The sequence below is a fragment of the Peromyscus californicus genome, unplaced genomic scaffold (assembly GCF_007827085.1).
Source record: "Peromyscus californicus insignis strain IS unplaced genomic scaffold, ASM782708v3 Scaffold_7__1_contigs__length_154581171, whole genome shotgun sequence".
NCBI lineage: Eukaryota > Metazoa > Chordata > Mammalia > Rodentia > Cricetidae > Peromyscus > Peromyscus californicus.
The window spans coordinates 50,624,627-50,640,928 of record NW_026294595.1 but is presented as its reverse complement, the minus strand read 5'-3'; the positions used below and the strand labels follow the sequence as shown (position 1 = coordinate 50,640,928).

Genomic DNA, 16,302 nt, shown 5'->3' with positions numbered 1-16,302 from the left:
CACAGCATTATGCTTTCATCTGAGCTGTCTGGGGTGCTGATTCATGCCTTCAGGCAGTGGGCTTTCCTTCTCGGGTCCTAAGCGCTATTCTTAGGAGGCGATCAGTCTAATTAATGCCAGGTACTTCTTTACAGCCAGCAGTAAGCTTTTACCCATTCCGCCACTGTGTTTCTCATTCATCAACTACATCAGCCTCCTGTTACCTAAAGCAATACCAGTTTCCTAGTCACAGCAATCAACATGTAACAATGAGAGCTTTACAGAAATGTAAAACATACCCCCCCACTCCATCCCCCCACAAGAGCCAAAGACTATCTATCTAACAAACCCCATACCAGTCACCGGTATGAAAGAGAGACCTCCTTTCAAGTTGTTTCCAGGGGATCACAAGAGATTCCCCAAACAATACGACCTATTGCTGCTGCCATGGGTTGCCTCCCCCAAACTGAAGATCAAGTCTTTATTGCCCAAGACCACATTTTGGACAAAGGACTCAGCAAATGTGAGCTGGAACTAACTCAAAAGCCTCCTCCCTGGAGCTGGCTTCCGTACCACCAGAAGCTCTTCTGCAGGCTGCTAAGGTAGCAAAGCATTCAGAAGTCTTACTCAGCTCTGATGTCTCTGAACCACACGGACCAGCATGGCAAGATCCCTAACGGTGCGGTGACGGCGACTGTCTAATTAGACTCAAGACCTACTTAGCAGGAGGGAAGCCATGCCTTCTACTCTCACTCTAGACAGCTACACATGACTGGTGAGGCAATGCGTATTAAAGAACTGACTAGCACCACTTCCCTAACCAGTATAGATCCGAACTGCAGTCTATACACTTACCTTCATATCACAGATAAGCAGAGATTTCTCCCCTCATCAGAGAAGGGTTTTTCGCAGCAAGAGCCCACTCCAGAAAGCCACAACTAATCAGAATACGGAGAAGAACAGAATGTGGGGCGCCCAGCCCCAGCTGATGTACCTACGACACAGCTCTCGCAACCAAGGCTCAGGGACATCACAAAAGAAGGATTCATAGGCAGAGGACCAGTCGTGAGGCTGTGCCCTCTATCAACAACATGGCCGCCTAAACGAGACGGGCAATTCCAACAACAGTTGACATCCTGATACAGACGGAGGAAATCCAATGGCACCCGATCCCCTAGATGAAGAGTTCCAGGTAATTAGTGACTGCTGAGAGATGGAGACGTAAGCCTTCCCCGGGGATGAGCCCCACCTGGCTATCCAATAGTAAGCGGTCAGTCCTAGAAACATCCACATGGAGGCAACATTGAATGGGCTCCGCAGGTTATATTTTTAATGGTGGTTTGTATGTAACAACGATGACTTAACAGGAGGAGGTCCATAAAGTTGGAGAGGCGGTCATACATAGGAAGGGTAGGAGACAAATAATGAAATTATACTGTAATTAAGCTGGAAAAAAGTAAAGTACGATTGCTGCCATTAGGTACACTAGGGTATCTTATGTGGAAATGTTTGGTTATTATATTAAAATATTAAAATTGTATCAGTTCTAAAATAATCTTCATTTACCTATGGGTGACTGACTACAGGTTTTTCTTTCCTCACAAAACCCGACAATACTTGGCACTGGAAGCACAATTTAATATCACGTATGTGCTTGGTATACACCAGGCCCTGGATTATCTCACAAAAACACTCTAAAAGGTAAGACTCCCCTTCCTCTTCTCTAGTATGAGGGCCAAAGGGAAAGTTCACAGTGAGTCTGGAGCCAAATTATGATTTTTGATGCTTCAGTGAAAAAGGAAATTAACTTTCATATGAACGAATCTAATGTTCTGTTGTTAAAGATGCAGCTACCAACTGCTTTATATTCACGGCAACAGATTTTATACACACATACATGCTCTTACCTAGTTTCTTCCTAATATAGCTATGATTTCAGGTTCAAAAAATACCTTACTGAATTTACAGATAACTTGTTAGGGAAGCTGTGCCTTATCTTTTCAGTAAATCTTGAATAATACTGGGGAGAAAAGAGGGATACATCTATATTCAGCCCTTGATATTAAATTCAACAATAAAGCAAAACCCTACCATTCACACCTATCTATCAAGCTCAAGTCTTCAACATCTAGTACGATTTAAAAATGATTCAGGTCTAAATTCCTATAAATGGCAAGTTTTAATAAAAAAAAATGTCAGAACTATAACACCGTGATAATATAGGTATTATGAAAATGTTTTCAGGATTCAAAACCTACAATTCTCAAAATGAAAGAAGGATTTCCGTGATCACTGGAGTACGAGAGCTGTAGGTAATCCACTAGCAAGCATTGAATAAGTACTGGGACTGCAGTGGAAGGTTCAGCAGAGTGAATGTAAAACACAGGGTGCAATTTCATAGCAATTTCAACTGGTTACTTAAAATACACGCATGAATATAGACACAATTTGGATATACATGCAGCACACTTAATAGCCATCAGGTAAGGACAGATGGAAAGAATTGAAGTAGGCTCTTTTATCTAGAAAAATCACAGCAAATTTTAAACATAATATATCAGTAGACAATTTCATATGGAACTATTGGAGAGACATTTATTCTTTTGGCAAAGCATAGAAAACTGGGTGAATTGTACATCACACTTGGAAAAATGAAGTCTGTGTCAGATACATTCAACACTATACTCTTGCGTGCATTTCAGTCTGTGATTCCTTGTTATTTTACAGTTAAATATGACAATTATTCCAATGTAGCAGCTAATTAATGTATAACATTCTATTTGGGTTTTCTTCCTTTTGTCCAATTATCCTCAACCTCGGGATTCTTGACATTTTCCTTCTATCGTGTTTGTTTGAGACATAGTCTTACTACACAGTCCAGGGTGGTATTGAACTTGTTTGGTTCTTCCTGCCTCAGCTACCAAATGCTGAGTCCTCGTGACATTAGGAATGAGTCCTCACAGCTGGTTCACTCCTTTCCATTTTGATCATGCGCTGCTGATGTCTGGTGTTGTGAGGTTGGGTGGTTGTGCATGTGTGCACGCAGAGACCAGAGGTGAACATCAGGTTCCTTCCTGTTCTTCCCCACCTCACTGATTCAGCTGGACCAGTTAGCAACTGAGCCCCTAGATCCCCACCACTGGGGTGTCAGGCACCTATTACCACATCTGACTTTTATGTGGGTGCTGGGGCTCTGAATTCATGCCCTCGTGAATTTATCAAGCACTTTACCAACAAGGTCATCTCATCAGCACACACACACACACACACACACACACACACACACACACACACTTTGAGACAGGGTATCATGTAGCCCAGGCTGGCCTTGAGCTAATGATGACCCTCCTGCTTCTACTTCCCAAGGGCTGGAATTCAGCATGTGTCACCTGGTTTTATGTGGTACTAGGGATCGAACCCAGGGACTTGTGCATGCAGGGAAAGCGCTTTATCAGCCAGACTACACCCCATCCCCCGGTCTTCATTGTTTTAAGATTATCTGTTAATTTTTAGGTTCTTAAAAATTGCCAGAAAAAAGTATGAAAGAGTAAATCATTTGTTAAATTATTGTCAAGTTGCAATTAATTCAACACTTCTTCATTAACCTATTATGTACACACAACTGACTAGTACCAAACAATGAATTAAAAAAAAAAACAAAAAACTAAGAGCAAGTAAGAAAGCTTGGTTTTCATCCAGTTTCTCAGAGAAGATAAATGAAGACCACAAGCACAGCTTTCTTGCTTATAAAAATGAAGGTGCTATCTATTTCTCACGGCTGCCTGTGGGACACAGGGTAAGAAAAATCACTCTGCAGAGTAGCCTTGACAAGCCTGGAAGACAGTTGAGTGGCAGGTGTTACTGTAATGGCTACTCTTGGGTTACTTTTACAGTAATAATAATGCCTAAAATAAAGATGCTTAATGTAACATGCTGTGCCATTTTTAATAGACCTGCCACGGGGGTGGGGAGGGGTGGGGGGAGGTGTGTGTTAAATATTTGTAAAATGTCAAATTAACATTGAAAAGCTTTATAGGAAACTTTAAATTAGAAGACATTCTTTTGTATATTAAAGTATCCTAAGTTAATAAATACCCTGAAAAATTTAAGTTGTTCTAAGAATGTTCTGCCACACACCTTATTTTACCATACCAAATAGCCAACATAAGATTAATCTACTTAATGAATACTTAAAGGCAAATATCGATCACTGAATTATCCATCTCTCAGTAGTTGCTTTCTGATTACTTATAGAAACATTTTATATGGGTTGGGCATGGTGATTCAGACCTTTAATCCCAGCACTTGGGAGGAAGAGGCAGGCAGGTCTCTGTGAGGTCCAGTCTAGCCCAGTCTACAGAGCAAGTCCTAGGCCAGCTGAAAATACACAGTGAGACCTGGTCTCCCCTCCACCCCCGCCCAAAAAAAATCATTATTACTATTCTTCAAGTGAAGAAGGTAGATCAGTTACATATTTTCATTACAATTACCCTTTTGGAAATTATCTGATTATTAGATCTTAGTAATCTAAATTAAAAGCACTTTGCTGAAATTATTTGGTAACAAGTGAAGAAAGGTATATTGGAAGTTCTTTTCTCTCTTTCCTTTTTCTTTTGAGACAGAGTCTCACTATGTAGTCCCAGCTGGGCATGGAACTGAGATCAGTTTGTTGCCAAAATCAGAGATCCTTGGTCTCTGCCTCCTGAGCACTAAGCTTAAAAGATTGTACAACTAGAGGTTATTTTTTAAGAGAAGGTAGTAATCCAAAATAAAAATGAGAAAAAAATAACATAATAAATAAGCAATTTATAGAAAATTACAAATTCTTAACAAATAAAAAGTGTCTAATCCCATTAATAAATGACATTTCTAAATAATATGCTAATTTTGCCTATAAATTTGCATGAGTAGAAAAAAGTAATGTTCTAACCAATAAGCATATTAGAAACTGGCATTCGGGGCTGGAGAGATGGCTCAGTGGTTAAGAGTACTGGCTACTCTTCCAGAGGACCCAGGTTCAATTCCCAGCACCCACATGGCAGCTCACAACTGTCTATAACTCCTGTTCTAGGGGGTCTGATACCCTCACACAGACATACATGCATATAAAACACCAATGTACATAAAATACAAATAAATAAATTATATTAAAAAAAGAAACTGGCATTCAAATACTGTTGGTGTAAATCTGAATTAATGAAACTTTCTGACCTTTTCCAACATATTTCAAATCTTAAAATATAATGATCAGTGAATAAATACATAATACATATAGATTTCCCACTTCATATTCTTCCTTCAGAAACTCATTCTAGGATAGAAATCATGGATATAATATAAATAACTACAAGCAGGTTATATAATTTCCAGTAATGAAAACTAAAACCTATTTTTAAAAACATGGTTAGCTGAAGTCTGATTCTGACAATCTTTACTATATAACGATTAAAATACTACTACAGAGAAATAAAGGAGGTTATCAAAATACTAGAATAATACACCTGTTTTTAAAAGTTTTGCATATTTAAAACTAAACAATTTATATTACGCTGTGGGATAATGCTTTTGTACACTGGTTTAATAAAATGCTGATTGGCCAGTAGCCAGACAGGAAGTATAGGTGGGATAAACAGACGAGGAGAATTCTGGGAAGAGGAAGGCTGAGTCAAGAGACCCCAGTGAGCCACCCAAGGAACAACATATAATGGGACACAGGTAAAGCCACAGAACACATAGATTAATGGTTATGGGCTAATTTAAGATATAAGAGCTAGCTAGCAAAAGGCTTGAGCCATGACCATGCAGTTATAATTAATACAAGCCTCTGTGTGTTTCCTTAGGGGACGTGAATGGAAGAGATTTGTCCCGACCACCAGTAGGCCAGGACACAGGAAATCTTCCGACTACAACATCATGTATTGCTAACTAAAGAAAAAATCATGCCAGATGCAATGACACAGGCTTGTATTCCCAGGACACAGGAGGCAGAAGCAGGAGGTTCATGAGTTTGAGGTCAACCTTGGCTATATGTAAAGACCTTGTTTCAAAGACAATAAAGTCATGGGGGCTGGAGAGACAGCTCAGTGGTTAAGAACACTGGCTGCTGTTCCAGGGGACCCAGGTTTGATTCCCAGCACCCATATGACAGTTCACAGCCATCTGTAACTCAAGCACTGGGAGATCTGATGCTTTCTGTGGGCTTCCAATGCCCTCCTTGGGCATCAGGCATGCAAGCGGTGCACAGACACACGATGCAGGCAAAACATATGAAAACAGAATATTTTAAATTAAGAAAATAAAGTTATATGCAAAACACTCTGAGTGCATGCTACTCTTTCAGAGAGAGAATGAATGCATACGCAAGACCGTCTCATTAAGCAAGTGTCATCTCTAGAGACCATAAAAAGAACCGCATATGGGAAAAGGAACCGAATGTGGAAGGTAGGAGAGAGACTTCTGTTTGCTCTTGTGTACTTTAGTTGTGAATCCTGTAAATACATGTTCTGAGTAGAAAAGAAGCACAAACTATTAAAGACACAGGCATGAGTTCTCTTCCACTGTGACTATGTACATAGCACCCGGACCAACCCTCTTTGATCCAGCTATAAACTTGAGACAATACTGTAAGCAGCTGCCAGAAATCTTTGTCCAGTTAACAAAAATGAGACAATCTGGAGGACCCGACGAAGCGCAGGCTTTTCCCCTGCAGTCTGGGTAAACCCCATGCTGTGCCATGCTGTGCCATGCTGTGCAAGCAACAGTAGGAATTCTTGGTCTTTCTGGTCTGAAGAATCAGAAGTCAGCTTCAGACACTGGAAACCGAGGGAGAAGTTCCATGAAGCTAAGAGAGGAACTCTAAGTTACTTGTTCTTGTTTTACGTTTTTTTGTTTGTTTGTTTGTTTTTGAGACAGTTTTGACATGCAGTCCAGGCTTGTCTTAGATGCTTGGATTATAAGTATGTACCGGCACCTAGCAGAACCCATGATTGGGCGTGGGGAGCTGCGACTCTCCAGTTGATTCCTGAAAAATCATGAGGCAGACTGGAAAAGCTTAGCATGAACGAACTGACCTGAACCAACTAAAGTGTCTACTCAAACAGGACTTGCCTATTTCTTATTAGGTAAGTTTTTAGTGATCTGTGGCTTGCAAGGAATTGGACCATTTCATCTGAGTTACTGCATTTCTGCGCACAGAACTGCCTATGGTGTTCCTTTACCGTCTTCTAGAAAACTCTTTTATTCCAACCTGGAAGCTTGTGTTTTCTCATTTTGTCAACCAGGTAAACCTTACTGAAGAATCAGTGTTTTATTAGTCCATTTTCTTTTTTTTTTTTTTTTTTTTAAGATTTATTTATTTATTATGTATACAGTGCTCTGTCTGTATGTATGCCTGCAGGCCAGTAGAGGGAGCCAGATCTCATTACAGATGGTTGTGAGCCACCATGTGGGTGCTGGGAATTGAACTCAGGACCTCTGGAAGAACAGCCAGTGCTCTTAGCCTCTGAGCCATCTCTCCAGCCCCCATTTTCTCTATTAGTTTGTTGTTTTCAATTCTGTTGATTTGGGCTCTTTAATTAATTTCCTTGTTTTTCTTTTGTAATTTATTTTTGCCTATTTTTTGGGGGGGTTCTTATGGTGAAATTTGCAACATTGAGGTTTTTTTGTTTAGTGTATGTATTTAACACTATAAATTTAACCATAAACATTAGTTTCATTGTAGTCCATAGATTTTTGTATACTGATTTTCATTTCCACTTTGCTCAAAAAAAACTTCCTCATCTCCCTTGAAACTTTTTGACCAACAGATGAAAGGAATGTATTGGTGATTTTCCAGATATTCCTTTGTAACTGATTTCAAATTTAATTATTTTATAGGCACAGGCTGCATTTGTTACATTTCTTTTAAAATTTTAAGATTGGTGTATGTTCCATGTATACTTGAAGAGTATTTTATTATTGCTGGATAGCATTCTATAAACCTCAGTCAGATCCAATGACTATGAAATTAATTCAATTCTATAGTGTCCCAAACAACCAAGTGCCATTGTACAAGATACAGCTCCAATGTGCCATGAAACTGAATAAAGAGGCAGACATATCCAGGACTGCACAGAACACAATTAATTCACAATCTACTGAGAGGAATGTGGTCCAGGGTGGATTTAGGGTCAGAAGAGGGGACATATAGAAGGGTCAGAACTACTCTAGAGTTGCCCTAGGAAAGCTTTGTAAAAACAAGCCTAAAAAGGTATGGAACTACTTCCTAAGTAACTTAGCTAAATACAACACAAAGTCCACTACTGTTTAAAAGAATACCAAACCAAACCAAACAACCTAGCACTCAATAAACAAGATTACAACACTATTTCCAATTAAGTTCCTGCAGGGCTAGAGTCCATCCTCACAGCAGAGTGCCTGTCTAACTCGAGGCCTTGGCTTGATCACTCAATACACACAAAATCACTAGATATGTGAATAAGCAGAAGAATATGACTCCAAGCCAGAAGACAATTACATCAACAAAAACATTCAATCCTCTCAGAGATGATGGCATCAGCAGATTAGAACACTGAAGATGATGTTATAAATATGATAAATATTCTTGGGGATTCAAAGACAAACAGGAAGGCAGTGAGAGAAGACATGGAGAGACACAAAAGCAGCCAAATGGAATCTGTAGAAATGAAAAGCACAGTATCTGAAGTGAAAGTCCCACTAAATGAGATAGAGCTTAGATGACGCAGAAGGGAAGGCCCGTAACCATCATAGTAGATACACAACCTCCGTGTGATTTACACAGCTTCACTGGCAGCAACATCTATTACTAGAGTATATTCCCCATTGGGATAGGAATTGAGTATGTATCATATCAAAGACCCACATAATAAGCATAGAAGTACACACACACTGGGATCCTGATTGCAAGCCCACGTCTGACTTTTCAACCACAAGTTCTAGATGCTATTTTTATAAAAAGAGAACAACTATGGTGTAGTGGCTTCAGTGAAAATGACCCTTGTAGGCTCATACATTTGCATTCTTAGTCCCCAGTGAATGAACTGTTGGAGGAGATGTGGCATTCTGAGTGGGATCTGAGGTGTCAAGAGCCCACACCAGTGCCAGTGTCTCTCTCTTTCTGCTTGCTACCTGGGGATTAGGATGTAAAGTTCTCAGCTACTTCTCCAGCACCATGCCTGCTTACATGCCACCATGCTGCCCACCATGATCACCATGGATTAACCTCTCTGAATCTGTAAGCAAGTCCCCAATTAAACGCTTTCTTTTATAAGACTTGCCTTGATCATGGTGTTTCTTCACAGCAACAACACTAAGACACATGAGCCGCTAAGAAATGGCTCAATGGGAAAGCACTTGCTACAAGCTTTGAGTTTGGATCCCCAGCACCCAAATAAAAGCCAGGGGTGGCAGCTCACACCTGTAACCCCAGTGCTGGGGGTGTAGAGGCAAGCTCTCAGGAGCTGTCTGGCCAGCCAGCCTAGCTAAAAACATAAGCTCCAGGTTCAATGAGAGACTCTGCCTCAAAAAGTCAGGTGAAGAGCAACTGAGAAAGACATTGAACATCAAACCTCAGGCCTCCAGATGCGCAACTGAGGGTGTGCACACCTGAACACACATGTGAGCATATACAAAGCCACACACAAACAAAATAAGACAAAACATACAAACAAACAAAAATGCTACTGTTAAAAGATAATTAAAAAAAGTAGCAGTATGGCCAGGGGTGGTGGTCATAATCCCAGCACTCGGAAGACAGAGACAGGTGGATCTCTGTGAGTTCCAAGGCCAGCCTGGTCTACACAGTGAATACCAGGCCAGTCAGAGCTCTATAGTGATATCCTGGTTCAAATTTTCTTAAAAAAAGAAAAATGTTTCTGAGGATTGAGAATCTGAACTTGACCCTCAAAAAGAATCAGTACTTTCTCACAATGGTTTAATACTTCACACATATCAAAAAATAGCTTACACTATCCTAATGCTCTCTATTTTATTCAAACTATATTTTTATTGAGTATAAGATTATATCACTCCCATATTTGCACAAAGCTCAATTTTTTGTCATGTGAATGCCAAGATTACCTTTATGCTTATGCAGAAGCTTGTATCCCTGACAGTATCTGCTTGACGAAGTCATCATTGAAGCTGTGTTAATGTAAGAATATGCTGCGGTAAAGTCAAAGTCTCCCCTGCCATCCCACCAGCCTTTCTGCTTAGCATAGTTTCTCATGTCAGGATGCTCCCGGTCAATCTTGGTTGTTATGGAGAACTGATTGGAAATATTACGAACTCCTGTTTCTAAAGGATGAGAAGGAGAAGAAAAGTTACCTTTAATATAAAGAATCTATCTCTACATGATGATTTTTAAATCACTATTTAAATTTAATGTAAGTTCTCTGCCATGTACATCTACTACATATTCTAAACAATTAAATTTTAAAATTAAACTTTGAGATAACGGTAGACTCAAATGTAGCTACGTGAAATAACCCAGAGAGATAGTATACACTTCATTCAGTCTCCACCTATCACAGTTTATGAAACTATAGAATAATATCACAACCAGAACATTGGTATTGATAATGTCAAGAAAAATATTATTTGTACCATGTCACCCTTTCATACCAAAGCCATGCATCTCCCAATCCTAAGAACCCATTAACTCCAGGTACTCAGTATATGCTTTTTCACTCTAATTTAACTCCGTGTCACACAGTATATAGTGTAGGAGCTGGTCAGATAGCCCAGTGGGTAAAGACACTTGCCACAAACCTGACCACCGAGTTCAACCCCCAGAGCCTACATGATGGAAACTAATTCTCAAAAGTTGTCCTCTGACCTCCACACATGTACCACAGCACACATGTCCACATACACACAAATACATTTTTTAAAAGAATGTTATGTAAGTGGAATTGTACAGTAAATCCTTCTGGCTTTTTTAAAAATTACCTAAAATTTTTTTAAATGTACATTTGTTTTTTCGTGTGCATGTGTGCAGAGGCCCCCTTTTACTACGTGTTTTCTGGGGATCAACCTCAGGTTGTCAGGGTCGGCGGCAAGCACCCTTACCTGCTGAGCCATCTTGCTGCCCTGCCTTCTGGCCTTTTTACCTCGCATGATTCTACTCATCATGCTATCAATAGTTCATTACTTCTTTATTACTGAGTAGTATCTCATGGTACGATGTACCACACTTTGTTTAGCATTTCAATACTTGTATATACTTCGCAGTGACCAGATGCAGGTGATTAGCTACCTATCAAAGATGTATCGCTTCTGTGCTGGAGATATTCAAGTCAACAATCTAGTTCTTGAGATCATTTAGTAAGAGAAAGAGAAAGCAACAGCAAGGTGATCTCAACAGGATACTCAGACCCAGGAAGGCATTCATTTTCCACAACCACATAAGACTTTTTTCAATGGTATCCATTCCTTTGTCTTTCACACAGCATGTTCAATAAAAGAAAAAGTGGTCAATGATATAATCTGTTCAATTAGCGTAACAATAAAATACATTAAATATAATTTTATATAGTTTATTAAAACATAGAAAATGTCAGCCGGGCGGTGGTGGCGCACGCCTTTAATCCCAGCACTCGGGAGGCAGAGCCAGGCGGATCTCTGTGAGTTCGAGGCCAGCCTGGGCTACCAAGTGAGTTCCAGGAAAGGCGCAAAGCTACACAGAGAAACCCTGTCTCGAAAAACCAAAAAAAAAAAAAACATAGAAAATGTCAAACATAAAAATATACAAACAGTATTTCTAAAGCCCATGAAAATAACTGGCAATGACCTATTTTGAAAAATAACAGCCAAATCTCCCACAGAAGGCTCCTTCATGAAGTCTTCTGAACTCCTCCAGAATTTCACAATGACTTTTCCTTCCTCGAATGTTCACAGCACCCATGGGTCCACATCATTCACTCAATTGATTAATTAATTAATGTTAATTATATACTGGGTGCCTGGAGTTAACTAACTAATTAATTAATTAATCGAGGCAAGTTATCTAGAGCCTAGGCTGGACTCAAACTCTGTATGAAGTAGACAATGATCTTTGTTTTGGTTTTTGGTTTTTCAGACAGGGTTTCTCTGTGTAGCCCTGGCTGTCCTGGAACTCACTGTGTAGACCCAGCTGGCTTCGCACTCAGAGATCCGCCTGCCTCTGCCTCTCGAGTGCTGGGATTAAAGGTGTGCGCCACCACTGCAAGGTGACAATGATATTGAACTTCTGAGCTCCCTATCTCCATACCTCCCAGATGTTGGGATTATAGGATGTGCTACCATTCTCAACTTTATGGAATACTGGTGATTAAACCAGGACTTTGTACAGGCTGGCCAATACCAACTGAGCTAAGTCCATTTAGTCTTTTTCCATGTGTCTCCTATCTCTTTTGTAAAACTAGGAGATTCAACAGATGAGCACACAAGAAGCGTATGATTATGTTTCGACATAAGGCGATCCTCTAACTATAAAACAATAAACCAAGACTAGGGATGGAAAGACCCACTCACTACTTTAAGTTGCTTTCTGTCTCTGGATTTCTGCCCTTGAAATTAAGACTGGCCGCAGAGAGAGCTTAATGGGTTATCTGAATTCAAATCCGCAGGGCTCATGTAAAGTTGGGAATGGTGGCAGTGTATGTAATCCCAGAACTTCTGTGGTGAGATAGAAGACAATGCCCGGGAAATCCCCAGAAGCACCTGGGTCATATAGCCAGGCATACACGGGGGCAGCAACATTAGGAACCCTGCCACCAAGAGGACAGTGAGTCACCAGAGGTCATCCTCTGACCTTCACTTGTACACAGTGGCCATGCATGTCTCCCCCACATATATACACACACACATATCACAAACCCACAAGAAGAAATAAGAGGCGTATCTGACCACAAATAAATCATGAGGGGGTGGGAATGAACTCCGAAGCAATCAGACTTCATCAATGACATCCAATTTTGTCTTACGACTGTGTCAATACACTCTTTCCAAACACTGGCCCAAAGCCACAACTCCCTTTCCTTTACCTCCATACTTACACATGATACAGTTCTGGAATTCAGTCCGAAGTTAGAAAAGTAGTTGTTAAAAAGAGAAAAAATGCTATAAATAGCCAAAAGCTGCTGCGGAGATAATGCTACCTGCTTATTTTTCATAAGCATGTTCATCATAGTTTTCTTCCCTTTATGTGCTTCTTAATTTTAACTTTGTTCTGCAATTTATCCTTTAATGCAATGGATTATAAATCTTAAAAGGCAAGTAAATGCATTAGCTACCGTTAAGGATAGATTTTATTAATTATATAACTATATAAATCAAATTGCAAATAGTTGTTCATACCTTGGACTTTTTCTGCTGCCCAGTACTTCCCTGAAGTCTCCAGAATCCAGGCTTCATTCCTATCAGCTATCAGGAAACTGTTATAATAGCTAAATTCTTCACCCTCTGCACAATTTCCACCTTGGCCATATTTTTCTAATAAGTCAACAATGACATCGAGAGCTTTTTCAGCTGTATCAGCTCTTTCAAGGCCAAGTCTAAAATAAAAATATTGAAGATCTCAAATTAAAAATAATTTCCTTTATTCATCTTAACTTCATGTTCAAGAAACACCATGTTTACTATACTCAAAGTAAAAAAAAATACAAGTTAATAGGTAAAATAAAATCTTTTAAAGTCTTACTTCTGAAGGCACTGGGACATTAAAAACATTCTTGGAGTCAATTTCCATCTTGGTAACTTACTGCAAAGTTATTTTATCTCTAAGACTGAGATATTGCTTTGTAAATTGAAGGTATTAATCAACCATGTAATAAAGCAACGCAGTCATTTCTGGTGAGTTATAATTTCTAATTTTGGCCCCTCACCCAATTAACAATGCGCATGGGTGTGCATAAGTGTCAGTAGGTGTTCGTGTGGTGCATGTACATGTTTATGTGGGTGTGTGCCTAGGGTATGCATTCATGCAAGCATGCATGGAGAAGCCAGAGCGTGATGTCCGACAGCTTTCTCAATTGCACTCCACCTTACTTTATGAGGTAGAGTTTCTCAGGGAACTGGAATTTACCAACTGAGCTAGACTGGCTACCCAGCAAGCCCCAGGAACCTGCCTGCTTCTGCTTCTCCAATGCAGGGCTTATGAGAGCTGCACATGAGAGCTCGCGATCAAGCGCAGGTCCTCACGCTTGAGCAGTACACACTGTATGGGTCGAGCCATCCACCCCAGACTCATTAATGATATTTAAGAGTCGTGAAATTGCATGCTGGTGTGAAAGTGGATGCTGGCTGGTGTTCGACCACTTCTCACATAATCTGCAGTGAGGAAACAACATAACAACATAACAGCTACCTGACAAGGTCCATGCCCAAAAGTGCTTCCTCCTTAGAAACATTTTCTCTTCCCCACACAGCCTCGTTCCCAATGCAGACTCCATGCTCGTTGGCTCCCATTTCTGCCCCCCACAACCAAGCTGGGCGACTAAGGACAACAGCATAAGTTTCAGGAACTTGATCAATTTCTATGTAAGTACACTGCAAAAAGAAAAAGTCATATAACTATAAAGTCAAGAACGGAAAGTTACTAAATTGTAGAATTTAAAACACCATTTGGAAGACAGGATCACTATGAAGACAGATGAAATGGAACCAAATTGAAATTTTCAATAATAAAAGCATTAACTTTAAAACTCATTCAGAATTGGCTCTAAAGCATTTATTGTTTAAAAACTTCCTGAGTATGTCTTATTATAACACACATGAGACATGTTAGTTACAAAGACAAAGGAACACGAAGCTTCATTTCAAGAAACAAAGACTTCTCCATTGACTAAGATAAAACAAATGCTAAGTATGAAGGCCAGAAGAGAATGAACAGAGTTGCTATGGCATCTTAACAATGATGGATATTAATCTTCAAACTGTTTCATGGAGAATAATTAATATGAGTTGAAGATTAATAAAGCAGTTTTCAAGTTCAATGTCTAGTATGTCCTGACTAGTGATCTATGTACCCATAGGTACTTGAACCCTTAGTCAGATGAGCAAGACCTGCCACAGAGGCCCACATTTAATGTGTAAGTGACCTATGAGGATTCTTCACAGCAATGGACAGAGTGGGAACTTGACTTCCACAATGGGCTAGATTTAAACTCACATGTACAGAATAGAAACAATATCCCCGACGAATAAACAGTTACAGCAAAAGAAAACTATAGCCTAATATACAAAAAAGTCTTCTATTTAATGCATATTAGTGTTAGAACATCCAGAATCCACAATGTTCAGAACAATAGAAGATAATATAAACCTCTGAGTTCCATGTAAATAGACTATTTAAATAAAAAATTTAAAGGACATTTTATTTAATGTGCATGTAAGAGGTGAGGGAAAATACATAAAAATGTATGTTGATGGTATTATCAAATGCCTAATAAACCTTTTTTGATGGACCACAAAACATATTTATAGGGCTGAAAATGTGGTTCAATTGGTAGACTATGTGCCCAACATACAATAGGCCCTAGGTTTGATCCCCAGCACCAGAGGAAAAAACCAAAAACCTGTTGTTTATAAAATCTGAAGTAATTTTTCTTATTCTATACCAAGAAGAATCCCTTTGATCTGTCAGCTGAAACCCCAGCTCTAACTAAATCATCCTTTTTCTTAAGATTTATTTATTTGATTTTCTGAGTGTTTTGCTTGTATGTTATTTCTGTGCATATGTGTGTCTGATGTCCACAGAGGTCAGAAGAGAGCATTGGATATCATGGAACTGGAGTTATGGATGATTGTGAACCACCATGTGGGTACTGGGAATCAAACCTGGGTCCTCTGCAAGAACAAGTGCTCTGAACCACCGACTCAACTCTCCAGTTCCATCCTTTAATCCACAGTATAATCTAGATGTTCCTTCTCTGCCACCACAGCCTGCTACCCTTACCTAAGGTCAGCATTTAAGCCACCCTGCTCTACTGTGCTGTTAGTTACATCCACCATCCATTCTTGTCCAGGTTTTAATAACCGACTTTAAATACCTTACCACAACTAACATATATAACATATAAAAAAGTTCAGCTATTTAATCAAAGAGATAACCATTTTTATTATTTTACAGCTTCTTATAAATTATTGAAATGACCAGAAGTCTATTTTAGATTCAAACCATTTTCAACCTTAAATTCTTGAATTTTAACTTGAGTGGTCTTCTGTCAGTTGGTAGCTATTGGAAGAAATAACCATTTATGGGTCTAGAGAAGTGGCTCAGTGGCTAAGAACACCTGCTGCTCTTGTAGAGGAGCAGAGCTCAGT

The 16,302-nt window shown here is 39.6% G+C and overlaps 1 protein-coding gene across 3 annotated transcripts in view; it reads right to left on the bottom strand.

Moving 5' to 3' along the window:
- The window catches only part of Scrn3 (secernin 3), a 31,672-nt gene that overhangs the window by 12,592 nt on the left and 2,778 nt on the right, over positions 1–16,302 (bottom strand). For all 3 annotated transcript variants that reach the window (XM_052725991.1, XM_052725992.1, XM_052725990.1), the window contains exons 3-5: positions 14,345–14,526; positions 13,336–13,532; positions 10,078–10,293 (exon numbers count right to left, since the gene is read on the bottom strand). In XM_052725991.1, the coding sequence (XP_052581951.1) occupies positions 10,078–10,293; positions 13,336–13,532; positions 14,345–14,526 (595 nt within the window). The remainder of the gene's footprint in view (positions 1–10,077; positions 10,294–13,335; positions 13,533–14,344; positions 14,527–16,302) is intronic.